General features: G+C 41.5%; 2 protein-coding genes across 3 annotated transcripts; one reads left to right on the plus strand and one right to left on the minus strand.

Moving 5' to 3' along the window:
* The first annotated feature begins 411 nt into the window (after positions 1 to 411).
* LOC121297704 (EMILIN-3-like) lies at positions 412 to 10,044 on the plus strand. Its single transcript, XM_041224147.1, has 4 exons — positions 412 to 941; positions 6,573 to 6,692; positions 7,097 to 7,488; positions 7,909 to 10,044. Exons 1-4 carry the CDS (start codon positions 775 to 777, stop codon positions 9,741 to 9,743), a joined length of 2,514 nt encoding a protein of 837 aa, XP_041080081.1. The 5' UTR covers positions 412 to 774; the 3' UTR covers positions 9,744 to 10,044.
* A 5,573-nt stretch (positions 10,045 to 15,617) lies between these two features.
* On the minus strand, positions 15,618 to 27,440 carry LOC121298219 (beta-1,4-galactosyltransferase 5-like). 2 transcript variants are annotated; one of them, XM_041225201.1, is made up of 8 exons: positions 26,425 to 27,198; positions 22,735 to 22,848; positions 21,741 to 21,865; positions 19,541 to 19,657; positions 19,015 to 19,202; positions 18,638 to 18,760; positions 18,209 to 18,310; positions 15,618 to 16,823 (listed from the first exon to the last, which is right to left on the minus strand). In XM_041225201.1, the coding sequence occupies exons 1-8, from the start codon at positions 26,522 to 26,524 to the stop codon at positions 16,676 to 16,678; spliced, it is 1,017 nt and encodes a 338-aa protein (XP_041081135.1). In that variant the 5' UTR covers positions 26,525 to 27,198; the 3' UTR covers positions 15,618 to 16,675. The 2 variants fall into 2 exon arrangements, with proteins under 2 accessions (XP_041081135.1, XP_041081136.1); XM_041225202.1 differs by having other exon boundaries at positions 16,731 to 17,621; positions 26,425 to 27,440.
* Between the last annotated feature and the right edge of the window lie 117 nt (positions 27,441 to 27,557).

Here is a 27,557-nt window from a genome sequence, read left to right on the forward strand (position 1 = left end):
TGTTAGAGATAACGGTCTAAAGGCTAGTGTACAGAGATACACAGCTACTGTATGGGGGAAGGGACAAGCTGAAATGAGACTTGTAGCCCTGCATTGTCTTTGCTTCAGTGGCCCACTTTGATTCACCATGCAGGGTTTATTTCTTTGATGTTAGATTGCTAGAAAGAGAGAGGGGAGTGGAGACTGAAAGCTAGCTGGCCGGGGGTTGGCTATTTGGAATATTTTCCTTGCATCTGACTGGCTGGAGTGTTTTTTCTTGTGTGTGTGTGTGTGTGTGTGTGTGTGTGTGTGTGTGTGTGTGTGTGTGTGTGTGTGTGTGTGTGTGTGGGCGGGGCATGCAAATGTGCGGCTTCGATACTGCCAGCCCCTTCAAGAGACACCAGTGTGCTTGTACTCAGAGAGACTCAGAGTTGGGTTAGAAAGCCATGTTAGCAGGTTGGAATTGGCAAAACCTAGTTATAGCTCTCTCACTGGATATCTCTCTCTGTCTCTCTTTTCCTCCCTCTGCCTCTTTATCTTCTCCTTCACTCTCCTTCGCTCACACCCATCAATGAGCTCAGGAGCTTGGAAGAAAGAGGTCACACGGATGCTCCAGCCTCAACTTTCCCTCACAGTCCTTTGAGATCTCAAGCAGCGGGGCTTCAAAACTTTGAAAATAAAAATAACTTTGGATTTTGGTTGCCCAGCGCACAGCAAAGGAAGGACCTTGAACTGTGAGCTGTTTCCTTTCTTCTGTTTTATTTTGGCTTTTTGGACCAAACCTGTAGTGCAGAGATGAAACTGAAACATCCTCAGATGGTTCTCCATCCCCTTCTGCTTGGGGTTTTCTTTGCTCTTGCTGATGCCAAGGGAACCTTCTATGGCAGCCCTTACAGGTACAACCTGTACACTTCAGGATCCAGCCCACATTACAACCCAGGCAAACCCATGAGCCGACATAAGTGAGTACCCCCTTCTACCTTTCGTGTTTTGTTCAGTGGTCTGTGGACACGCACCCACACATGCATCCTACTCCTCAATGCGGCTCACCCTCTACCCTGCCAATGTGCTCCTTGGAGAGGTGGGTATGATGCAGCTGCAGGCTCCCCTACAGCTTCTACAGCTACTGTGAGTGCAGCCTGTTCCTGGGGTTACTGCTGAGGTCAGGTTCAGTTTGAACAGAACTGTTTTCATCAGGGACAGCTTAGATCTGTGTGAGGCAGAGCCTGGTCCCTCACAATCAAGTTAATTAGAGATGATGCACAGTCTAACTTAAATGAGAGATGAGGCAGATGTATTATACGATGGGATAGGAGAGTAATTGAAAGCATTTTTAACTTTTAACTGTATACATTTTTCATCAGAAAGTTCAAAAAGCTTTAACACTTCAGCCTCTGTTGTTTTTTAAATATAAATAGAATACAAATTGATATTCACAAAGCTGTGAGTGATGTTCACAAAGCTGTAATTTTTAGTTGGCTTTTAAACAACTAGGTAATTGAATATCAAACTTTAGTTTAGTCATATCAAGTTAATATATATATATAGAATAGGGCCTGATGTTACTTACCACAGGAGTATTTGCAATTGATCAGGCACTGAGCTTCTCCTATCATTAAGCACGCTGTATGTGAGTAAACTATTAAAAGGGATATGAAGAACATTTTCAGTGAAGCAGTCTTTCCCCCTGGGCTGTTTATTTCTAGCACTGCTGCAGGTTCTTTTTCTGTCAATTCATTTATTTAACCACAAGAGAATCCGCTGAGAACTGCTCGTTCACAGAAAACCCTTCTGTATTGAATACAGTTGTCACCGATTGAAAGCATGGATTTACATGGAAATCTGAAAGTGCTGATAAATGATTTGGGTGCACAGGGTCCCAACACCTCTGGACAGATATGAATGAGTTATAAAGATGAGCTGTGACATACCATAGAAAAAGCATAGCAAGATACAACAAAGCATACTGTAGTAAAGCACAGGGAACTTCTGTCAGCCACATGTAAGTATGGCAAAGTATTGCAAAACAAAATAATTAAGCATGGTAATACATGATAAATGCATTGTATTAGCAAGAGAAACTGCAAAATTCCCTTTTAGGGAACTGTATTTAGTGAAGTATTTTAAGACATAAGAAAATTTAGAGTTGTAGCAATAGTTTAGAAACGAACAGCATATTTTCTATCGCGGAAAAAGCATTAGAGGCACCTAAAACAGCACAGCGCCGAGAGCAAGGCTTTCCTTTCCTCTGCCACTGCTTCAGTTCCTGTGCTGATTCTGGGGCTGCCCTACAGTCTGAGTTTGATCACCAGGTCTGGGCTGAGTTGTGCAGGGGTTTGAAACTTTGTATTCGTCTCTGGAGACTCGAGTTCAGTCTCGGCTAAGGTAAGGGAGCGAGCGGGAGAATGTGTTGAATTATTTTAAAAATGGTTTCCCCTAAGAAAATCAACTTCAATGAGAGTCAGTGTACAGTTTATTGCAGTAGTAAAGGATTGAGACCTTGAGCAAGTCCCTAGTTTAAATGTTCCACTACTAGTTTGTTCAGTTTTACTCAGAGTGCCTAAGTCATGGCTATATTATAGAGAAGGGGAGCATAGTAAATAACAGAGAAGGTAAGACCTTGGGAAACTGGTAAATATATAGATGATGCATCTTGCAAAAACAATCAATGAAGGCACAGAAGACATCACTGTCCACAAGTCCTTAAGTTGGTTATGCTTTTCCTCACTAATTGATTGATTTTTGAATTACCAATGCAGAACCCACTCTTTTTCTCATCATCATCCTACTTGAAAATGAATACCAAACCTGTTCTGGTATATTTTATACCAAGCATGCAATCTGAAGCTTTGAGCTCAGCTGCGCTCAGCTGATCTGGGTAAGCAAGTCAAATATAATGAAAACATTTTCTGTGTATGGTACATGGCACTGCGCTTCAATTTAATACACCATGGTAAACTTCATGCTACAAAATGTAAGTCTACAGATAATGACGTGCTTTGTGCTTATATGAACCTTCTTTATTGAAACCATTGCTGACAATTCATGCACTTCCCTGTTCTCCAGCTCCCTGTCATAATTTTCAAAAATGGACCAGGATCACTGTGGTTCCTAGGCAGCTACATTTTTGACTGCTGTATTTACACTGCAATGTTCTGCACCATTGCTCTGGTCTGCCAGTGGTCCTCATATAATTTCCTTGGGTCCTCATTAGCAGCTGATTGAAACTGCTGAGGATTAGTGGTGATGTTAACACCTCCAGATGTGACTGCACATTTCAGGGAGGCTTTTCTGCATCTGCCGACGCTGATCCTCCAGGCATTGCAAACAGCAGCAAGCAAAACCCAGTCAAACTAGTGTGAAGACAGCAAATATCAAAACAGCTGCTGATGCAGTTGCTTTCACGATGGCTTGTTTTCACAAGTGTCTTGTGAAGGAAGAACGCACAACGCATTACTAAATGGAAATCACTTCAAGGTTAATACAGGGGCAGTGAAAATCCTTACGGTTTATGTTGAAGCGCTGTACTGTAGCAGCATTGCATGATGTAATGAATCTCCTCCTAGCGGCTGATGAGTTAATAGCACTGACATCAGAATAAGACGTGTACTTACCTCTCATCTTTAATTCATTAAGTCGTTTGTCTTTGAACAGGTCTGTGGTTCAGGTCTGTCCCTTGCCTTTCCATTCAATTCAATGCAATGGTAAAGCCATACAGAAAATAAAGCGTAGTGCAATGCAGAGTCTGGTAACAGCCTGGTAAAGCATTATGCACTGTAAAGTATGTAAAATACTAATGGTACAATTGTTCAGATAAAAAGATACTACACTATATGGTGAGGTACTGGTTAGCCCATTGTCATTGAAATGACTAATAGCCTAATACATAGACTTTAGTGAGACAGGGAACTTTGTAAAGAAGTTTTACACCTATGGGTAGAGTAGACTCTCAGTCATTAATCTCTCAAAGGCACTGGCCTCTGCATCCTGTGCTGTACCTGCCCTGTGGACAGACTGACAGTCAGACAGAATTCTTCAGTCTCCAGTACTCAGTCCATAACCTCTCGCAGACACTCTCTCGCACTCCCCTGCCCTGTGGAGTATAGACAAACAGACAGACAGACAGACAGACAGAATTCTTCAGTCTCCAGTACTCAGTCCATAACCTCTCGCAGACACTCTCTCGCACTCCCCTGCCCTGTGGAGTATAGACAAACAGACAGACAGACAGATAGACAGAGAGACAGGGGGCTTCTGCGATCATTTCATCAGCTCCACTAACAGTAACAACATGCTTTAAAAACAGTCTTACCTTTCACTGTCATAATTCCTTTCTCCCAAATACCTTATCATTGGTCTGTTTAGTTTTTATGTTCACTTGACTGTCAGTTTTTCAACTTGTCACCTCATTGTACATACACTCACTGCGCAACAGGTATTAGGACCCCACTTGAAACATGAAACTCTCTGTGCTACATGTCAGGTGGGATGCTAATTCCTGCTGCACATGGAGTGAATCTATAGGGTTATGGCAGAATAAATGGGGTCGACTCAATTGAAACAGAAAATGAAGTGATAACGATAAAGAGGTCAAATAAATGTTTTTTTAAAGGCTTGGTTACGACTCTTTTAACTGTTCCAGATGTTGAAAGTAGAGCTGTTTAAGAAAAGCCCGTTTGAATGACACATGTCCCTTATTGAACTTTCATAACCCTCCCAGCGGGACTTCAAAGGAAGGTCATCTGGTCTCTCGCAACTACCAGGGAAAGAATCCCACTTTTGAATTGTTCAAGTGTTCACATTTTGAATTTAATAAAGTTACCGGTACAATAATATTTGTCAAACAAAGCGGCACTTGTGAATCTCAACAGGAATTCTCTTTTACACCAGGGATGCCAGGAAGGGATTCATCAACTGCAACGCTATCCCGAAAATATTTACAGTGAGACCACACTTGCCAAAAAGATATACAAATATTTTGAAAGCCTGCAAGTTCATTCATTCAGAATGTTTTCAGAAATCCTTCGCTGGAATGAAACCTTCTGAGAGCACACAGTCCAAGTGTCTCATATTAGTTTTCAAAACTCCCTTTTATAAATGGAGGGATTCTGTCCTTTCTGTCTATAGATTTCCATGGAGTTGTTCTTAACAGACAGGTTGCATTACTGTTTAATTATAATTCAATGTCTTTTTTTCTTTCTTTTTTGTTTGCTTGTAATGGTGATTTGTTTTTAAATATTTAAGCAATGTGCTGTTTTGAAGTCAGAATAGTGTGATGTTTTACATACAATATCTTGATATTTTACATACACTATCCTCCAACAAGTATTGGGACACCTTGTCCTTCAATACTGCCCCATATTTGCTGGCCAGTAGTGTATTTTAACTACCAAATTCTGAATGGTATATGTCAATGGTCCTCAAACATTTATTTAGCCATGGGAGCATATGTGTATTTGTTATAAAGGCATGGAAACAAACTACTTAGTTTAAAAAGTCAAATAAAATAAGATTTGAATGGCTCTAGTTCCCCTATTGCTACTGTACATCATTACTGAAGTGTTTCTTATTATGCCAGTTGCCATTGTGGGCAAAACAGCTTTGAGGATCTTGGTGTGTGGTAAATGTATAAACCAAAATTGGACTTAAAGGTGCATCTCATCGTCATTTATTACTGAATTATTTGAAGTTATGGTTGATAAATAAACAACATTCATGAATTATCCGAGGGTTGTGACCTCTGCGTGCCCTACACATGAAACTAGGGACTTTAATTCAGGATTCAGGATTTTTATGTTTTAGTAACCACACACTGCTCCCCGGTGGCCAAGAAATAAACGCTTCAACAGAGCCAGTCTCATCCTTCAGAGTGAAGGAAAGTCACGCGAGCGGCATCGAAAAAATAAATTGGCAGACAAAGGAAGCTGAATTATTTTAATAACATCTGGAGCCCTTAGCTGGAAGCTCTGGAAATATGTGAATGATATATGTATATATTTAGCTACGGTACATTTCCCCAGATGTGCACCTGATGATCCAATAGCTTACTTCAATCTACTGACCCCTCCAAGACGCTCCAGCAGCAGACTGGAGCTCACACTTTAAGACCTCCTTTTCCCACTAGGGGGCAGTGTGGCATGCTTTACAGGTTCATGGGTGAGGTTGCAGCTGCTGTACAAGGTGGTTGGTTCCAGCCTCCTCCTGTGGCTCTTGAGTTCCCAGTGTTTGTTTGGTTCGCCTATCCAGCCAGTTGAACCAAACAAACAAAGAACATGTTCTGAGCTGCAGTGTCTGTAGCTTAGAAGAATGAATTCTGAATTATTATTATTATTATTATTATTATTATTATTATTATTATTATTATTATTATTATTATTATTAAATGTCTTTGCTAACACTAAGTGTGCTAATTTGTGGAATATGAGATATGTACTCCATAATGTTGGCACTTTCCATTGCATATTTCCTCCCTATTTACTTGTAACTTTCTATCAAAAAGCACCCTGTTTGTTGTGTCTCTATTATTGATTGCTCCAGCTTTTTGGATTCTGATTGGCAAAGAGCTTGACATTCTGTCTTACTTGTTTCCATAGAAACTTCTGTGCCTATGTCGTTCAGAAGAACGTCTCGTGCACAATGCAGGACGGCACGTCCACCTACGTCAAGGCAGAGTACAACAAGTGCACCTGGGGGCAGAAGTGCCCAACTGTCATGTGAGTACTCTCTCTCTCTCTCTCTCTCTCTCTCTCTCTCTCTCTCTCTCTCTCTCTCTCTCTCTCTCTCTCTCTCTCTCTCTCTCTCCTCCAGTGTGGAACAACCATGTCTTTATACGTTGGTGAATAGTAAACTATAACTATACATTTATATACATTGTCCAGTTAAAGACAAAGAACTACAGTTTGCATTTATAGTTATCTGGTTTTGAGCAACTGCAGTCACGATTTATAGTCAAACTAACACTGCCCCGTTGTGAATCAAACTGGAATTACTACATACAAGATATGATTGTCAAAGATTTATCAATCTTATATGTGTGGTTAGTTCAATAATAATAATAATAAAAATAATAATAAATAATAATAATAATAATAATAATGGAAATAATCTCTTCCCATAGGTATCGCACCTTCTACAAGCCCAAATACAAAGTGGGTTACAAGACGGTGACTGAACTGGAGTGGCGCTGCTGCCCAGGTTTCTCTGGGGAGGGCTGCAGTGATGGGCCCACCTCCCTCCCTGATCTGATGCCCCAGTTTAAGGGCTCAATGACACCCCCAGGCTTCAAGGGGTACCCTAGAGGACATCCACAGGGACACCCAGAACAACACAGACCCTTTCCTATTGGACATCCTGAGCAACGTAAACCATTTCCTATTGGCCACCCGGAACAACACAGACCCTTTCCTATTGGACAGCCTGAGCAGCACAAACCGTTTCCTATTGGCCACCCGGAGCAGAAATCCATCCCCGGTGGACACATGTCTCCTGGGCAAAAGAAGTCATATTATGGTGAGTTGAAATCAGTCGTAAAACTCAAGAAAATGTGCAGATTTGTAATTAATTAAGCTCTATGTTAAAATGAAAAATTTTAAAAAACATTTATCTGCTTGTGCACATGTGAGTCTGTCAGTGTGTGTGTCAATACTAAAAACTGAAGAATGCAAGCTAAGGTCTTATATTCCCAGGAACACTGATTTCTTTGAAATGGGTCAAACCACAACAAATGGGGGGGGGGGGGGGGGGGGGGGAGTTCTTTACCACAGTTACCCAGCCTTTAAATAATTATAGACATACATATTGTAAAATAAAACTTCTACTGCCATGCAGTGTATATTGCCTCTTCCACTGAACCTAGCCCGTTTCAAGTCCACTGACTGCGTTAATACTTGCTGACTATGTTTCTTTTGTCTCCTCTCTGTCCCGTCACAGCTCGAAAGTTTCAGGAGGTGTTGGGTGAGCGTCTGGACCATGTGGAGGAGGAGTTGCGCCGCCTGTCCCAATCTTACGAATCTCTCAATGGGATGGTGACCGGCCTGGAGGACAGCCTGCGCCTCTCCCTGCGCGAGGACACCAACAAGATGCTGGGCTCTCTGCTCGGCACCCCGCCCCGGGGCTCCGACTCCAGCGTGGGCTTTGGAGTGATCCCTGACGGCACCCCTGAGGGGCTGGAGGGAGGGGAAGGCTTCCTAGGCTTCGGGGAGCTGGCAGGGAAGGTGACAGAGGTGAAAGATGAGCTGAAAACCAAGAGCCAGATGCTTGATGAGCTTCAGGGGATGGTGGTCAGCCACGACGGGCAGCTCAAGCACCTGATAGAGGCTGCAGCCGGAAGACCTTCTCCCATAACCTCCCAGACACTTCTGGAGGAACTCGTGGACACCAAGCTGGCAGGGGTGCGCTCAGAGATCCTGGACGGCTTTGAGGCACGCCTGTCTGGGCTGGAGAGTCAGTGTGAGGCCCGCATTGGGGAGGTCCAGCGCCAGTGCCAGCAGGAGCACCTGAACGGACAGCACCACATGGAGCAGTCCCTAGACGGCCGGGAGACGGGTCTCAGAAAAGAACTGGGTAACTTGCAGGCTCAGATCCAGGGCCTGACGCTGACAGAGAGCTGCTGCACCCAAGTGTCCAGTCTTTCCCAAAGAGTCTTGCTGCTGGAGGAAGGCCTGAAGAGCTTGGATGAATCCCAGAGAGTTCAGCAATCCAGCATAGTCGGACAGGCGGCCCAAGTGGAGACCTTCTTCGATGGGCGGCTGGATGAGATAGAAGCCAGACTGAATGCCACAGAGAAGGCGGACACAGAGAAGATGAAGGGATATGTGGCCTCTGAGGTGGATGGCTTTAAGACTCTTCTGGACGAGAAGCTGAGGATGTTGGAGGAACGGCTTTTTGTAGCAGTGGAGGAACTCGGCAACACCACCGCTCCAGCTGGCCTGGAAGGTCAGGCTGTTCCTGCTCTGGAGACAGAGCTGGAGGCCCTAAAGAAGCAGGCTGAGGGAGGTCTTGAGGGGGTGCAAAGCAGGTTGACCGACCTGGAGACCCTGTGCTCCTCAGCCTGCCCGCATGCTGCTGGAGAGGTTCAGAAGCTCCACAGGGAGATGGAGGAGTGCTGTGAGACAGACAAGAAAGTATCGGGTCAGCTGGATTCCCACGCGGACCTCCTGAGGAGGCTGAACGGCACGCTGCAGGAGATCCTGGCAAGGCTGGCCCAGGAGGAGGAAGGTTCAGTCCAGGGAGAGATCACTCTGCTGAAGATCAACGTCAGCACAGTCAACCGCTCCCTCAAAGGACTGCAAGAATCCATCAGTGTCTACGCCCAGGAGGTGAGCCATGCCAACTCCACCTGGCAACAGCACGAGCTGAAGATGGCAGACCAGGTCCAGGGAATCCAGCAGCTGGTGGGGCGGCAGGGGTCTCAACTTGGCTTCAGCGAGCGCCGGCTCCAGCAGCTGAAGGGTGAGCTGCAGAGCCTGAAACACAGGCTGACTGGGGAGCTGAAGGGGTGCAAAAGCGCTGCTCTGGGAGCCCAGCAAGAGATCACCCAGGTAGATGGGAGGATCTCACAGGTGGAAGGGCTGTGTGGCAGCCTGGGAGACCTGGCAGGAGACCTGGAGAGAATCCGAGGAGAGCTGGAGAGTCATTCCAATGATTACCTGGCCCAGGTGAATGGAACACTTTCCACCCACTCTCAACAGATAGCTGAGCTGAAGGGTGGTCTTAAAGACTGTCTGGACAAAACGGGGGACGCAGAAAAAAGGGGTGACCCTTAGGTTCGGAATTAGGGGGTAGGGGGTTCAGCAACGTTTTATATCAAAGGGGCATTTTTTTTTTTTTTTATTAACTGCCATTCTTAACTTATATGAAAAAAAGACTGCAATGTGATATATTAGTAATATTTTTTAAAAAGAACAAAGATAACAGAAACTAATAAGCTGCTACGGGTTTATTCTGGCAAGTCATTTCTGATCGATTTTACTGTTTCAAATGGTGCTAAAGTTTTTGTACTTGTTTCTGTTTCATGTGAATAACATGAGTTTGTAAAAAAAAAAAAAAAAAAAAACATTTTCTCTCTCTCTTCTCGTCTCTTTCTTTCCTAGCTTTAGACAAAAACTTGGGAAGTAGAAGCCTTGCTAAAATTATCCTCTTTAACATTGTGTAGTTTCCAATACATTTGTTTCACTTTGAAGGCTTGGAGGTAGAAAACTATATCACCAACCCTGCTCTTACGTTCCTTCAGAGATAAACCAAAAAAAATATATATATATTTTTAAAAACAGTTGAACTTCGTTCTTTTCTCTATGGTGTGCTTGATTAGATAATCCTATTGCAAACAGTTTGTCATTATTCGTTTTAATGCAGCAATGTAGAGGTTACCAAGGGTAACTAGAAATTATGGGCTGGATCCTCAAAGCTATTTACCAACAGCCAAATTGCCATTAGCACGATTTATGTCTGAAATGACAAAAACACTGTTTACATTTCTAAAATGAATATGAAACAGCATCAGCCTACTAACAAGGCCCCCAGTTAAATGTCTGCGTTGTTTACTTGTGATTTGATAACTTTGTTGGGTGCATCTTCGCTAAAGCATGCTAAGGAGTACATAGCTCAGAGAGTCTGGCCCCAGTACCAAATACTGTTATTGCTGGTAAATAAGAGTGATTTCCAAACGGTACGTATGGCACAAAGTAATAATAAATTCTTTATACCACGTTCATGATTCTATTAAAGTCTGAAGCATGCTTTCTTTCGAAAATGACTTTGAGCAAGATGGATTTCATAAATACCTACTTTTATAAATGGGCTTAAAGAAAATAAAAACACGATGATGTAGTTTCAATGTATGGCCACAAGAGGTCAGCCAGGTACACAGAGAAAATGAGTCACTACAGAACCTGCATAATGATTAGCTTCCTCAGCCAGCAAAGGTCACAGAGAGAAGCAGACGCAGGTTTGCAATGTTAATTAGTGTCGTTGCTATTTATTTAATAATAGTTCACCTAAGTTATTTAGTAACAGTCGACTGAGGCGCAAGCACATCCTTAGGGCATTAGCAAAGCGTTAAAATGTATGTTTGCAAGTAACCGTCGTTTACGAGTTGTGTAAGGAGAGAGGAATGACAAAGCGAGCAAGTAAGCATGCATTATTGAAAAGCAGAGAGAACACACAGGGGGTTGTCGTGAGAGGGATCTCAGCGAATCCGCCTGTAGGGCTTTACTTGAAAGAGATACTCTGACACTTTTTAATTAGGCTGCACTGCAGCTGCGAGCGCAGTACGGTAAACCAGGTGCAGCGATCTGTTGCAATTAATAAAGCACGTTTCAAACCCAGTGAGGGTTAGGAGATGCCACCCCAGGCCCCGCGAGCAGGCTCCTGCTTCGTCAGAGGGATTACGAGTGTTTCTAATTAGCAGGAGCAATTATAGACAGCTGTCACGCAGGAAAATGTCAAGATGTCTAAGTAACAGTATGTGAAATGACTGGGTCACGGTACTGTATACGTACAGTGGGCAAAGCAGAGGTTGTTGTAGGAGACATCCATACTTTAAATAACACCTGCTGTTTCTAGAGTAACATTTCAATGAATTTAGGTTTTGCTGGATGATAGCTGACTTAACGGGTAGGATTACATGAAAAGATTAATGGTGTTCAAAGGCAACATTGGGGCATCATGCCAACAGAATTACCATTTATTTACATATTCTATATTAATAATGAACTGCAGCACCTGAGAATCCAAAGCTTTGTGAAAACACATGATGAGGGATGAGGAAAGAGGAAGGGAGAGATTGCAAGATATCTCAAGCAACAAAGAGGGATCCAAAAGGAGACAGGAAATGTGAGTGGGAGAGGAAAAGACTTGGCTAAGAGTCCTGCATGATGCCTCGTGAGGAGATGAGTGATTTGGAATGGCGTAAGATATGACGAAATACCGGCAGGAGTGGATGGCAACACGTTTGTTTTTTTACTGTGTGACGGAATTAAGAATTTGAAATTCTCGGACTCCTTTGATCAGAGAATAAGAAATGAGCTGCACCTCCTAGCTGTTAATGATAACATGACACAGAGGGATTATTTAAACTGGGGGTTTTTGGTGTCATGTTTTACATTTCAATTTCCTTAAAGTTACCATTTACTGTAAAAGTAATTTCCGTGTTTCAACATGTGTGCACGAGAACAAGTTGGGCAGCATTCATCCCATGATTTCAGGCTCTTTTCACAACCACATTACGTACGTCAAACTATTATCAGGTAATGGCACAAAGCTAATCACACTGGCAAAGCAGCTCCGGTTTATAATGCTGGCATACCATCTTAAACAGCACAGTCCCAAGATTCAAAAGGCCCTGTTGCTTGAGGATCATACTTGCAAACTCTTATACTAAGCAGGGTGGTTTCAAGTTGTACTGTTGCTGTCCTATCCACTGCTTGTTCTCCAATTTTTGGTAATGGAAGTGCCTGGGAGGAGACGCACTTTGTGACGAAAGCCATGTCTTCCTGTATATATGAAGTAGAAGTGAAGGAGGGAGCAATAAAGATAACAGGCGAGCACTGATAACAGAAGTGTCTTGTACAATGAGAACACGAGATTTGTGATCTTCAAGTTTTGCAGAAGCTCATTAGGTTGGAAGGTTTCACCTTCTGCATACATTACACACACATCTACACACATTAGTCATGTGTGTTCTGATCAGTGCCTTTATTTTTGTAACAATCCCTGTGCTTGACCAACAGTACAAATATTTAGAGAAGCTCTGTGGAGCTTTCAATGAATATGAATGAAGCTTAACATCAGGCACGAACATCCTGATCACTGAGCAGGTGAAGTGCAGTGTGTGGATCAGTCTGATTCTCTTGTTTTATTGTGCAAGAATCTTTTCTTCACTTTAAAAAACAAAACATGTAACCTTAATTTCTTATATACATATAATTATAACCTAACTCTGCTGGATGTGGTTTAACCACTTTCGCTGTGTCTCTTTTGGACAGGTAACTAACAGGCACAGGTCTTATAGAAAAGACACTTCAAATATGTTGCCATTCCAGACCTCAACTACAACACATCTAAGGAACCATAAACCGTGTCTTAGAATTTGATGAGGAAAAGTTTACAGCAAATGGAAAGAATTCTCACAGCAGACTTTGCACACGTTAAGTAATCACTGTGTCTAATAAAATAATGCGACTCCAGGAAGGACACAGTTATTGTTTAAGAAAAAAATAGTTTCCCCAAAATGTAGTGCTTCATAAGAATGAAAATGCACCTGGCTCCAGACATTCAGTGCACAACACATTATGTACCGTATATAATAATTTATTTATTAATTTTTTATTAAAAAATTAAAAAAAAAAAAAAACAATACATAAAACTTTTGAATAAAAATATAATTAATATGGAAAGCGTCCAATCTTTCAGGGACAACAAGGTAGATATTGTCCCCTCATCCAGATTAGTATGATTATTCCCCATGGCCCTTATAGGCTTAAATTACCAAAACTGGTACCATTCTGGGATGGGCACTTCTACTCCATGGTCCCTGTCCTAAGATCAGTGCTGAGACCCAACAAAACTCATTTTAGTCAGGCAATAAAGTGCCGTCATACAAAATAGTCTCCAGTCCTGGGACAGAATTGAACTGGAATGACCTTACAGGACTAGCACCAGACCAGTACCTCTGCCCAGTGCCCAGGACTGAGCGCTGGAGGCAACATGCCCATCTCAGCTCACAAACCCATTGTAGCTTTACAAGGATGGCTAAATAATATCTATCACAACACATACAGAGGCCAGCCTCATCCGTACAGTGTCATCAAAAAACAAATGTACACAAACAAAAAAGCCACAAAAAATAAAACAGCTGATTCTTTTTAACTGTAAACATCCCAAAATCAAGGTTTTTAAAAGATAACACTTTTTTTTGTATGTTTTTATTTTTTAAAGATTCAATGCCATTATTTGAGCCAATTGTCAAAATCAAAAGGTATTAGAATGATAAGTCACTTTTTTGTGCATTGTATATGGGACGTAACTGCTGTATATTGGGCTCTATATAGCACCAAGTTATAAATGTGCAGTTCCAGGTCCACAGTACCCAAACTCACTTTTTTTTTTCTCCCCATTGTAGCTAGTTAAAAAAATTCACAGTATCATTCTAAAACCTTTAAACACTGGCGCACTATTACCAAGTTCCATTGCAATTTTAGTCACCTGTCCCCCCCATTGCATTACATTTGAAGCAAATCAATGTTACCCCTTAAGAAGCAATAGCTGCCTATTAGCACTGCAGAAGTCCTCTTTGGGGGCTGCCTTTTCCAGTGATTTATTCTGATGACAAGCCATTGGCAATACGATAACACAGTAGTTAATCAAGTCATGGGGGCCATAAACGTTCAAAGAGTCTTAGCTACACATTGAAAGTGTTCATTGACTCCCAGTGGTTGTCTGTGGAGAACCATTTAATCCTTTCCGTGTGCCTGAAGCTGACAGAACGCCCTGCTTTCTTTAGTCTCTCCTCTCTCCCTTCAAATTACATGCAAGCTGGACAGGAACTGCCCCACACATGCCCACATCTGAAATGTAGGGTCATTGATACGAGACAAAATAAAGCTTGAAGTGTTTTGAGCCTTGTCAGGGAACCAAAAAAACGCTCAATAAACACAGATGTGAACCAGAGTTTTCTTCCTTAGTGTTTAAAAATGCAAGAAGAGTCACTATCAGATTGCTTTTATATGAGATTGTCAGTGGCCAATCTGATATAAGTACATCATCAAGGAACAAACTATAACACCACAGCAGCCATAGAGGGCATTATATCTGACATGTAGTTACTTAAACTTTAAGTTATTCCTAATAGCGTAAGTACTATAATCTGGATGAAGAGGGTGAGGAAAGGGGGAGGCTCAGGTTTGGCACACTGGAGAGAGATCTTCCTGGTGATATTTCACTGCGTCCGAGTGGAATCAATCTCCCTCCAGATGATGGCACCGAGATGCCCCTGCTCCCAGCTCCAAACAACATGATGCGAATATCACTCTCTTCTGAGGTGGCGTTGATATGTACTTTCCAGGCCAGCCTTTAACTGATATGCAAATATATCGAGGTGAGAAGCTGAACGAGATTCACAGCTCTGAGGTTGGGGCTGTGTTAAATATCACGTTCATTTAAAGACCAACATCATTTCAAAGAATATCTGACCTTGTTCTTGTCAGTTCAAATAACACAGTGTAACAATTTTTTTTTTTTTTGTTCCTGGGTAGTAAGTGTTATTTCCTAATTGCTTATGCCTCAAAAGTATAGAAAATGGCTAGTATTCCCCACAAACTTTGCTTTTGTGACTAGGGCAGTGATATTTCAAAATATCACTATTTCCAATGGTAAAACGGGCAAATGTGTGTCTTTTCGTTCACATAAAGTCAGAAAAAAACAAAATATGAATCCAAATTAACATGTATTTGTACTAAAGTAATACAAAAATGACTGCAAAAGATTTAGAAGTGAGCAGTTTTTTGAGATTTACGATTATACTGTAAATACTGAAAAGACACACATTTGCCCATTTTCCCATTGGAAATAGTGATATTTTGAAATATCACTGTCCTGGTCACAAAAGCAAAGTTTGTGGGGAATAATAGCCATTTTCTATACTTCTGAGGCATAAGCAATTAGGAAATAACACTTACTACCCAGGAACAAAAATTGTGTTACATAGTGTAATCGTTTTGTTAAACAGCTAAATTCAAGTAGTCATATAGCGTATAGCAACTCTGTTACAGAGTTAGTCACAACTGCAGGAGTGAGTTACATCACACTTGAATGATAAGCGTGGCAATAGCTCTGTTAATGGATACTGAGAGATATCCAGCTGGCTAACAGATAGGCCATTCAGTCAATCTTAGAGTGCGTCAAAGCTGGGCTTGTCACAATTTGGAGGTAGACTTGTATCTCTACTCCACGGCGTGTTCTAATTCTCAGCAGGGTTGTTCTGTGCAGAGTAAGGGAGACTGGCAGACCAATTACACCAAATACAGACACAGGGTGCCTCGCAAAACTGGAGCTCAGTTATCGCTTGTGAAAGGGGCTTATGTAGGATGTTGTTTACTTTCACTGTAGCTCTTTTTGATAGAGAACTAACATCTTATAAAAGAGGGACTCTTTAAATCTGTTGCCATTCCAGATCTCTCTCTACACGCATTCCTACTTGAAGATGTTTAACAGGCCATTGAATTCCCCCTTCAAAATGGACTGTTTCTATTTAATGTAAGCAAGACTTTTCTTTTTATTATTTTAAATCTACAGATCTAGAGCAGAACCAGCTGCCTAGGCCAATCTGTGGACGTGATTTTTTGATCTTATTAAATGCTTCCTCTCCTACACAGTACAGTGAAACGTCTTGAAGACGGTGGTCTAGTAAGCTTATCAGTCCCACAAGAGATGGAACTACAACTGTGCAAACCTGCTGCCACCATCCATGTGAATGTAAACAGCGTGTATGAGCTGAAATGAATACGGAAACTCTGTGTGCGTTTTCGTGTGGAGTGTGTGTGCTTGGACTGCATGCAAGTACGTGGAGTTTGGAACAGTTGGGGAACAGCGTAAGCTGTCCTGTGTGTCTATGTGATTTGAATGTTCTTTGTTGCCGGGGTGCCTGTGTCTGTGCGTTTGTGTTTGTGCTAGTGGACACATTGTTCATTGCGCGTCTTGCTCAGTAGTCGCTGACAGGAGCCAGCTCTGGTGTCAAGTTGATGGTAATGTTGGTGTACAAGGGCTTCCTCGTCACCTGAGGGAGATACTTCAGGTTGTTGAGTCCGTCCAGGCTCTGCCTCTCCTTGGAACGTCGCAGCAGTGTGTACCTGCAGGGAAGACACAGTGCTCAGAGCTGACAGATATACACAGCTTCCTAGACACCCACGCACACACCTGCTACAGAAACCCGTCTCCCTATACTAACCCTCATGGCCACCACATACATCAAAACCACACCATAGTGATATTCCCCAAATGTGTCTGTCTGTTGTGTTGAATGTGCCACCAAGTGCACAGCTGGTATGCATTGAACAGAAGGTACTTAAGAGAAATCCCTTGATAGTAAGCGTCACAAGTGATCCTAAAACCCCTTCTCTTGTACTAGGTGCTAGCTCCTTTCCAATGGAAGGCCTATGCTGCAGAAGTATATGGCCCTTCAATAAATCCAACTGAATTTTTGGGGGGTTCCCCACTGATGATGGAAATGATAATGAGGCGTGGGAACCCACTGATATGAAAAACAGTGTGCACTAAATGCTTTTGGAAATGACCTCCTATATCCTGGGGTTAGAAAAATAAAGAAAATCTTGGTACTACATATTAATCAGTTTTAAGGAGTAGTGTAGCATTAGAGAGTATATGCATTTTAGAAATAAGGGCTGACTAAAAAAACAGATGGTTTAGGTTTAATTAAACCTTCTGACGCACGAAGCAGGGAAACAGTCCGACAAATCTCGGGGGCAAAATTGCAGTTTATTAATCAGTCGAGTTTGGTAACACAGACTTAGCTGGTCCATCTCTTTCAAGACCCTGCTGCGAAGCTGGCTGCTGGTGCTGTATTCAGAGCCTCTGGTTTGGACGACTGTCCTTTCTTTGTCCTGTTTTATATTTCAAGACATACTTCTCTGAAAAAGAGAGTAAGCATAACCTTAAACTTATATCTTGCCTACATTGAAGAATAGGGCTATAAAGGATAGGATTGTTATATTTAGCGTTAGAGAGGCTGTTATATTGTATACTTTAGGTTAGTTTTGAGTGTTTCAGTATGTGTTGTAACCATATTGCTTCACAGTATTAATGATAAAGTTTGTGCAGGCATCTGACTGTCTGGACTGTCTAGGGCCTAGGATTCAAACTCGATCTGTGATCACTAGATCCACTTAAGCTCTAATAAACCGAAGGAGTAACTATATATACTCTGAATCGTTAAACTATAAATAAGCAGAGTCTGTGTGATTATTCTTGATTAGAAGTTTAAGCGATCTATGCGTCTTCCTGAGCCTCCCCTGGATCTATTAGACAATGCACTGGATAGCACTGATCACTTTTACAGACCCTCTGGTTGACTCAAGAATGGCAAAACTACTAGAATAAAATATAAATTAAAAGAGAATAGTAGTTAAAACCAGCACAAAGCACAGGCCGTTTTCTCTTACAGCCCACCCTGGTGTGTTTAGTAGTGTTTGAGGGTGGCAATGTGAGCGAACCTCACCTGCCCAGGAACTGCACCTCCCCTCTGTGATGGTGAGGGATGGACATGTATCTGCCGATATCCTCTTGCGGTCGGCTCACGTTGTACCCGGCGTTCTGCACCCTGCAGGACAACACAGCACCATTACTGATGCCATCTGTTTTTATATGTAATTAAGATACAATAGTACAGGATAAACACACTGACACACAACAGCCGTTTTCAACTGATGGGATTCATGGAAACTTTTCTGAACTAGGTTCACCTGTAAAAGGGCCTCAGTGGCACTTCTGAACTAAACACACATGGCTCAATCTAAAGCATTTGGAAAGGTTAATAAAGTTCTGGAAATATCAGCCGCTCCAAAATCAGATATGCGCCTGAGCCAGACCACCCTCTCTGAGTGCTCTTCCAAAGAATGAGGGGTGTGATGTGCAAACACTTGCTAACCTGTTCCAGAGGTCATCATCCTCTCCACCCCAACCCCAGAATGCATTGGGAAAGCCATTGACCTTCCGATACTGCTCCACCGTCAACCCACTGACTCCCCCAAAAAACTCTTCATACGGCAGCCTAACAAGGAGAGAAATACATTATTATTATTATTATTATTATTATTATTATTATTATTATTATTATTAAATACAGTCAACACATTCCTATGTTATCCACATTAGTATTATTTACTTTTAATGTTGACATGGAAATGCATATTATTCCAAAGCAAAATGTATACTTCATTCTTATTCTGTGTAATGTTTTAAAACTGGTTTTCTGTCAGCTCTTGAGCAAGGACTCTTGACCCGAATTGTAGCACATGGACTCACAGGTAGGAGTACTTGTTGAGCTTGACTGCGAAGTGTCGTGGCATGTCCCCGCAGCCGTAGTAGTTCCGGTCGTTCTCCAGGATGTGATCCACGTCGTGGAAGATGACACAGTCCCAGTCCAGATCCTTCATGGCTTCCAGAAAGCCCACGTTGAACAGCATGGCTCGGTTAAAGGTATGAGTCCCAGCCTGAAAACACACAGCCAGCCTCACTACCACTCTGAGCCTGCAGGGGGAGCCTTCAACTAGGCCATTCTGGCCAGACCTGAGACCTACACTTCTATACAAGGTTTAACACGTGTTGCATGTTTTTCCAACAGTTCAAGCACGAGCTCTTAACAACCCTGCTCTGGTCAATGGTTAATCGTTGCTTGGTATACGAAACAGAAGACAAACCATTTTCTACTCCAGTCACTGGTATACCATGCCTATGAAACAATGATAGTCAGCAATGATACCATGGTTTACTAAACGACTGGGGTCCCTATTGCTCTGGAATCCCTCCCTGTTTCAAACCCAGTTCCCACCTGCTCGATGACGTAGAAGGCAAAGTGCAGCCGCTGTCTCTGGAGCGCTGGGATGAGATGTCGGAAGAGCACAGGAAGGTGTTCGTGTCGATTCCGGAATGGCACCAGGATTGCCACCTGCATCAGGGAATGACAGGGGAGGTGGTGTCAACAACGCAGCTGGGGTCAGTCTGCTCTAGTAAAACCTCACTGGCAGGGCACCGTACAACCATTCCAGTCTTTTCCAGAGCCCGAACTTCAAGACGCATGTACAAAAGATGCATGGTGTTTCTAATAAAGCTCAACATTTCCTTATTAAAATTGCATTACAAGCTGGAATGGCTAAAACTACTACACAACAGGAGTCTTAAATTCTGCCCTGACACATTTATAGCTATCAATTAGATCATGATAGTTGCTTTAGTTTATTTATAGCAGCTGAGTAAAGTAGTTAATATTATTATATTATTTCCAGCCTGGCCGAGTCTAGGCAAGCTGTCTTTCTCTCCAAACATGCTAAACCTCTCGATTCAGATTTCAAATGAGTGACAGCCTATTTGACTGCCTTCATTAGATCCACTGTTTAAGATGAGGGATCTGCTGCCTGATGTAACTCCTCTGAATGCAACTGAAGTTTAATCCACTTATACCAGTCTAGGAAATCACATGCAGCATGACTCAATGGACACTGTGTCCTCAGAGATGAACTTGCAAATCGAGTAAACTCCGCACTTTGACACAGAACACACTATCAGAGTGGGCTTGTGTGTCTTGTGAAGATCATCTGCTATAATATAAACTATAAAGAAACCCAAAAAAGGTCTGCACTCAAAAATTAGAAATTATTTTTGTTATTTTAAATTAAAAACAGTTTGCAGTTCTCAGTCACAAACATATTTCACCCGTTAGGCTTCATCAGCGTTCACAGGTGCCTGTAATTATACACACTTTGTATGTAATTATACATACTGTGTCATAACTCATTGCAACTGGGCTTGTCTCAAGTCCTACAGTGGCCTCAAAAGTGTCATTATTACTACAGGGATGATAAAGTATAATACAGTGACACAGTTAATCTATATAGTACTGAATTTCATTTTAACAAGAAAACAAAGTTGGTAAATGTGGGAGGTAATTCTTTGATGATACAGTACACATGCTCTCAGCTCTTAAGACATGGGGGTCTACTTAAAATATTTAGATAGCAGAAAAATAACACAGTCCTCAAATTTATAAACCCCAGGGGACTGTTTATATTATATAAAGAGGTGCTAAGATCCCCTGCTGTTTAGAAATGCCTATAATGCTGTTTCTGCAACAGCCTATAATAGATTATACAGCCCCTTGCTGAGCACATGCTGTAACTGCACAATTATCTCTTGCAGATAACAATGAAACTGGAGTTCTTTGACAAGTGCAAGCTATTCATATTGACCTTCACTTTACAATAAAGGTATCACATGATTTTCTTTTTTTACAGTACCTCATTAATACCACTCAGATATCAGGTATGTTTCCCCTTTCTGTTTTTTTTTTAGCCTTTCTGCAGCAACAGCATGTCTGTCTAATTCATTGAGTGACTTGGTGAAAACATTTGCAGACAGGAAGAATGCCGGTGTCCTTACCGATAAAACTAATGCTACCTTTTACATATGTAGACAAGCAACATCAAGAATGATGCACAAAAGACAATAAAATACAGGTAATACACAATGTAGTTAAACTGAATATATATTCATATATATATTGACTGAAAATCTACAGTAAACAGAAACTAGTTTTAGTCCCAATACATACACTTTTGATGCACATCTCAGAGGTGTAATGTAATGCATAATCACTGACCACTGTCTATTTTTAACAGCCTGTAGAATTCAAACTAGACATTCAGTTAAATCATTATGGAATGCAGTCATAAATAATGGTCCCCACTTTGTAAAACACCTTTTTAAGAATTAAATATGCCTTAAAATTTTTTTTTTTTAAAAATGTGTTTTTTTTTTAAATTGCCAAAATATTTAGTTTGTTTTCAACTTTCACCCTGTGTGGAGTTTTGTCTGATTGGAGTGAGAAATAGTAAATAAAATTATAGTGAGAGTCAATGAGAAATCCCCACAAATATAGAATGCAAACATGTGTGTGTGTGTGTGTGTGTGTGTGTGTGTGTGTGTGTGCGTGTTTGTGTGTCCATTCCTCCAGACATTAGCATTGACTAGCTTACCTTCCAACGGGGAACACAGTCCTGGGGTTTCCAATGCCCCCCCAGCATGATACCAGAGTCCCCCATCAATGACTGCTCGACTTCCCCCATCGAAATCTCACTCATATTGATGTCCACTGGCCCCTCTAGGAAAGACAGAGAAGGGGGGCAGACAAAGGCAGAAGGGGTGTAAGTACTAGGCATGGCGTGTAAAATAAACTCGCATTGAAAACCAGTTGGGGATTAGACAGTGCAAGAGTTTTGTGAGCTACCTATCAGTTTAGAAACTGTTTATAGTTAGTGTATATAAACACACTGTATAAACAAATGACCTGTGGGTATTTCACTGTGTTTATATATGAAGTGTACCACCGTCAAAATGACTAGGACAGCATGACTCGAGAAAGCAACAGGAAGAGCCAGTGCATTAACACTAAATACCCTGGTAACACTTGGGTAGCAACTGTCTAGCATGTGTGAAAACAGTACAAGGTTCAGCTCAAACAAATAGTTGTGCAACGTTAAAACCTTTTTTTGTTGCTGAACCAATCAGGGAGATCCAATTGGAGCATTCCAAGTGTTTTTGTGAGTACTTTATTTTTCCTTATAGGGAATACCCTGTGCAGACATACAGTACAGCAGCGGTGGATACAAGACTCCTATTGCATAGCAGGTTTTAATGCAAGCCTGATTTGCCACAGTGCGTATGTAGCAAGCTCAGCTGTGTTCTATTAAACTCAAAGTAAAACCAGGAATGGATCAAACCGCTATGCAATCGGTCTTATTTGTACAGTACAAATGTGCTGTGTCTGTAGATAACCCACCTGTGCCATTGCTGTAGGCTCCCCACACCACCTGTTTGTACAGAAACTGGAAGTACAGTGTGCTGGTCTTAAGTTATCAGCTTGAGGACTGCCTCTAACTCTTACTCTTACTCTCAGTCCAATAAACTACTGGACTGATTACAAGCCAGTGGCCAGTGAAGTGGATGGGAGGGGCTCCTGGTCATACTCACTCATTGAGGGAAGTCTCTCAGGACAGGTTTCATTGGGCAGGTAAGTAAAGCCTTCAGGTAGGAATGTGGTGGTTTGGACATAGGGCTCGCTGAGGTTAAACTCAAAAGGATAATCTGTGACAGAAAGAAAAAGTCATCCGGGTTAATAATATATCAAACTAACAAAAAATGGTACACGTACAGTACCTATAGAAAGTCTACACCCCCTTGAACTTTATTCACATTTTGTTGCGTCTGTGCCTCAGTGTTTCATGCATTTAAATTAGGATTTTTTTTCCCACTTATCTACACACCATACTGCACTTTGTTAAGGGGAAAAAAGTTTTTATTGAGAAAAAAATTATATATTAAAAATACAAAACTGAAAGATCATAACTGGATAAGTCTCTACCACCACTGAGTTAATACTTGCTGGAAGCACCTTTGGCAGCAATTACAGCTGTGAGTCTGTTGGGATAGGTCTCTACCAACTGCACAACTAGATTTGGCAATATTTGACCATTCTTCTTTACAAAATTGTTTAAGCTCTGTCAAGTTCCTTGGGGAGCGTTGATGGACAGCAATCTTCAAGTCATGCCACAAATGTTCGACTGGATTTAGGTAGGTGCTCTGACTGGGCCACTCAAGGACATTTACCTTTTTGTTCCTTAGCCACTCCAGTGCAGCTTTGGCTGTGTGCGTTGGGTCGTTGTCATGCTGAAAGGTGAACTCCCGTTCCAGTTTCAGCTTTCTTGCAGAGGGCAGCAGGTTTTCCACAAGGACCTCTCTGTACTTTGCTCCATTCATTTTTCCTGCTATCCTGACAAGTGCCCCAGTCCCTGCCAATGAGAAACATCCCCATAACATGATGCTGCCACCACCATGCTTCACAATAGGGATGGTGTTCTTATGGTGATGCGCTGTGTTGGGTTTACGCCAAACATAACGCTTTGCATTTATGCCAAAAAGTTCCATTTTAGTTTCGTAAGGCCAAAAAACTTTTTGCCACATGTCTACAGAATCTCTTTTTTTGAATACTTCAAACGGGATTCAAGGTGGGCTTTCTTGAGTAATGGCTTCCTTCTTGCCACCTTACCATACAGGCCAGATTTGTGGAGTGCTTGAGATACTGTTGTCACATGCACACTTTGACCTGTAGCTCTTGCAAAGTTGCCATTGGCCTCTTGGTAGCCTCTCTGATCAGTCTCCTTGTTTGGTCATCCAATTTGGAGGGATGGCCTGATCTAGGCAGGGTCTTGGTGGTGCCATACACCTTCCACTTCTTAATAATCATCTTGACCATGCTCCAGGGGATAATCAAGGCCTGTGACATTTTTTTTATACCCATCCCGATCTGTGCCTTTCAACAACTTTGTCCCGGAGTTCTTTTGAAAGCGCCCTGGTGCTCATGGTTGAGTCTTTGCTTTGAAATGCACTACCCAGCAGAGGGAACCTACAGGAACGGCTCAATTTATCCTGAAATCATGTGAATCACTACAATTTAACACAGGTGGAGGCCACTTAACTTGGTGTGTGATTTTGAAGGCGATTGGTTACACCTGAGCTCATTTAGGATTGCTATTACAAGATGGGGGTGGGGGGGGGGGGCCTATCCTTACTAAGCTATTTCAGTTTTTATTTTTAATTCCCTTTCTACAAATTTCTAGAACATTTTTTTCACTTGGAAGTTGTGGGGTAGGATGTGTAGATAAATGAAAAAACTATTTTAATGCATTTTAATTCCAGGCTATAAGGCAACAAAAGGTGAAAATGGTGAAAAGGGGTGTAGATTTTCTATAGGCACTGTAAATCACAAATTAACTGAAACAAAACAGAATAATGTATGACAACGACCCAGTTCTTAATCTGTGATACATTCCGCAATAGTGTTTAATACAGTATGTGCACAGCAGGTACTCAAGAAAATCCATTCTCCCTTATAAAAGTTTCCCATAATAAAATATAGCAAAGTGCAACTAATGCATTGTGAAAGCATGGTAAAGCATACGTAAGCATTGTGAAGCCCAGCGAGGTATGGTGCAGCATATTTAAAAAAAAAAAACATGGCAAAGCACAGTAAACTAAGGTAATTGTACAGCATGCTTAACTTACAAAAAAATACTGTGGTAGACATATATAAAAGCTGCGCTCAACAGTATTCTTACAAGCAGTTATACTGCTCTTCAATAAACTAAGACACATCCACAGCACCCACCAGGAATGCTAAAGACCGAACAGCAGTTTGGACAGGATTGGGAAGCTATTTCACTGGAAATATCATGTGGACTCCACACATTAGGAATATAAACAAGTGAAGTAACCCCTTACGCTAACAAATAACTTGCCTTGCAGTGAAACTCAAAAAATAACACTTTCCCCTAGAGGCATACATTGAAGGTGTTTGTAATCTGTCACCATGACATACTCCCTGAGGGGGGAGAGGTCTCTCATCGACCACACTGGCTTTGCTTGCACTTCAGGTTGAACCATTAAGCACTGCGTTTTCTGTAAACTAGAGGTGGTACCTGTAGGGCTTGGTCACCGAATGACCTTGAGATCCAATATCAACCATGTCAGAGTGTTTAACTGTCTAAGCTCCTCTGGACCTGTCCTCTGGTCACGTGTGCTTGCTGTACTTGTGATCTCGGGCAACTGCATTCTTGTACTTATGCACCAGCCAAGGCACACACCGGAATTCACCCCTGCATTCATATCACCTTAAAGATACTATAAACCCACAGAACACTCCTCCAAAGTCCATTCACTTTCAGCACAGTACTTAAAAGAAACTAGAGGTTTAGACAACATTCAGATGAATATCCACTGTTACATGTTGTTATATTGCATTACATATTTGCTAAGAAGGGCAGTTTTCTCAGAAAAGAAGACCATTTTGGAGGGGTGTGTCCTTCTAAGCCTTGCTAACCTTGCTTACTTTCTGACAGATCATTAGTTTTAGTAGTATTGCCTCTGCTCTCTTATCTTTGTTTATTGTGGCTCCATACAACAATGGGAAGTTAAAAGTTTTTTTTTTGGGTCACACCCTGAAACACTTTATACTATAACATTGATAACTTCCTTGTTTGGTGCATACAAAAAATATTTAACAGACTAGCAGGGACATCTGTTTTTTACTATTAATTTAGTCAGCTCTTTTCAGCATGTTTGTTAACTTCTTGTTCCTTTGCAATCATTATAATGACACAGCAATCCCGATTTATTTTTAGATATGACATACTAGATATTAAAATCTGTAGTTGCCTGGTGATATCAATGTTACAAGCACACAGTAAATAATGTTTTGACTGTATGATTTGTAAGGAGAAGCAAACAAAAGAAAATGGCGTTCTGTTCAAATTGAGTTTCCAGTTTTCATTTTAAAATGTCAGTGTTATTGTTAATAGGGAAAGCATTTATGGGAGCTTCTTAAGTAAGTTTGTGAGTATACATAAGAAAGGGGAATGCTCTGTGCAGATATACAGTAGGGATGGATATAAGACTCCTATTGTATAGCAGTTTCACCCATTCCAGGTTTTAATACAAGCTTGATTAGCCAGTGTGTATGTGCAATGCCAAGCTCAGATGGGTCTTATTAAACTTACTAAATTGTAAAAAAAAAAAAAAAACAGGAGTGGATCAAACTGCTATGCAGTGGGAATCTTATTTCCTTCCCCGTACAGTTCTACTGCACTGTGTCTGTAGCTGACCCACCTGTGCCATTGCTGTAGGCTCCTCGTACCACCTGCTCGTAAACCTGGGCTCCAATCGTCCGCACGTTCTTCCGGAACTGGATGCTCTGTGCTTGCATCATGAACAGATACTCATTCACTAAGTGAAAACAGAGAGAAGAGAGGGCTGCAGGGTTACTTACCTACTGTATTTCAGGTTTATTTCACTATATCACATAAACCAAGGGCAGGACTAGAGTAGAGGCATGCATTAAAGATGAGAAATGAAGGAAGCGAACAGGTTTCAGCAAAAGGGTGTATGTGGAATCATTGTGGCCATTTTAAAAAAGTGTCCTGAAGGAGCAGTGTGTTCCTAAGTTTTTGTGGTGTTCTGCCTCGCACTTTAAAACTGCTAAAGCAATGAAACAAGGTGACTTATAACCACAGATTTCAACCTCTCTAAAGATCTGCTTGTTCTGCACATACCAGCCAGGTTCCTTGCCTTACAGTACCCCATGTGCCTGGACTCTGCACCCGACTAAAGTGTCTTTCGAGCAGCTTGTTTGATCACGCAACACCAGAGACACATTCACATGGCAAAGGGGATAAGAGACTGGGGGTCAATTGATTCCTCTGCCATGCCTATTGTACATTTGAGTTATTTATATAGCAGAGTAACTGATACTGTACCTCTCTGTCTTTTTAACAGGATAAAGTTTCTGGACTGTATTCTGCACATAGTGATCAATACACAACTGTGACTCAGACCTAGCCAGTAATTTAACAGTAGTAAAATCTTTTTTTTTTTTAAATGTAAGTGTGAAGGAAATATTGTTGTATTTTTGAGAGAATAAATAAGAAATGACAAAGGTTTTATCTATAATATAAATGGTTTCTTGAGTTTGCATTTCATTGTTTATATAGAAGGTGTACTTAGAAATTGCTTATGCACACATATCAATAAGGAATTTGTATTTTATCATAGCTATTGCTGTATTTGTTGATTTCATTCTTACTGTCTGTTTATAGTTTTATCTTTTTCTGTACACAGTAAAAATAAGCTAATCATTTGTACTGCAATGCCAACAGCATTTATTTATTTTTAATTCCTAAAAAAAAAAAAACCTTATTATGAATTGCTCTATTTTAATAGCTAATAGTGTATCTCATGCTGCA

This window comes from Polyodon spathula, chromosome 23 (assembly GCF_017654505.1).
Source record: "Polyodon spathula isolate WHYD16114869_AA chromosome 23, ASM1765450v1, whole genome shotgun sequence".
Taxonomy (NCBI): domain Eukaryota; kingdom Metazoa; phylum Chordata; class Actinopteri; order Acipenseriformes; family Polyodontidae; genus Polyodon; species Polyodon spathula.

What these genes read in the sequence shown, in the direction of transcription:
- LOC121297704 (XM_041224147.1), top strand. Translation starts at nt 775, where the DNA reads ATGAAACTGAAACATCCTCAGATGGTTCTCCATCCCCTTCTGCTTGGG. An exon ending in CAGAAGTGCCCAACTGTCAT is followed by an intron (nt 6,693 to 7,096) that starts GTGAGTACTCTC and finishes CTCTTCCCATAG; the next exon opens with GTATCGCACCTTCTACAAGC. An exon ending in GCAAAAGAAGTCATATTATG is followed by an intron (nt 7,489 to 7,908) that starts GTGAGTTGAAAT and finishes GTCCCGTCACAG; the next exon opens with CTCGAAAGTTTCAGGAGGTG.
- LOC121298219 (XM_041225201.1), bottom strand. Translation starts at nt 26,524, where the DNA reads ATGATGCAAGCACAGAGCATCCAGTTCCGGAAGAACGTGCGGACGATT. An exon ending in ACTGTGTTCCCCGTTGGAAG is followed by an intron (nt 19,658 to 21,740) that starts GTAAGCTAGTCA and finishes TCCCTGATGCAG; the next exon opens with GTGGCAATCCTGGTGCCATT. An exon ending in GATGATGACCTCTGGAACAG is followed by an intron (nt 18,311 to 18,637) that starts GTTAGCAAGTGT and finishes GTTGTCCTGCAG; the next exon opens with GGTGCAGAACGCCGGGTACA.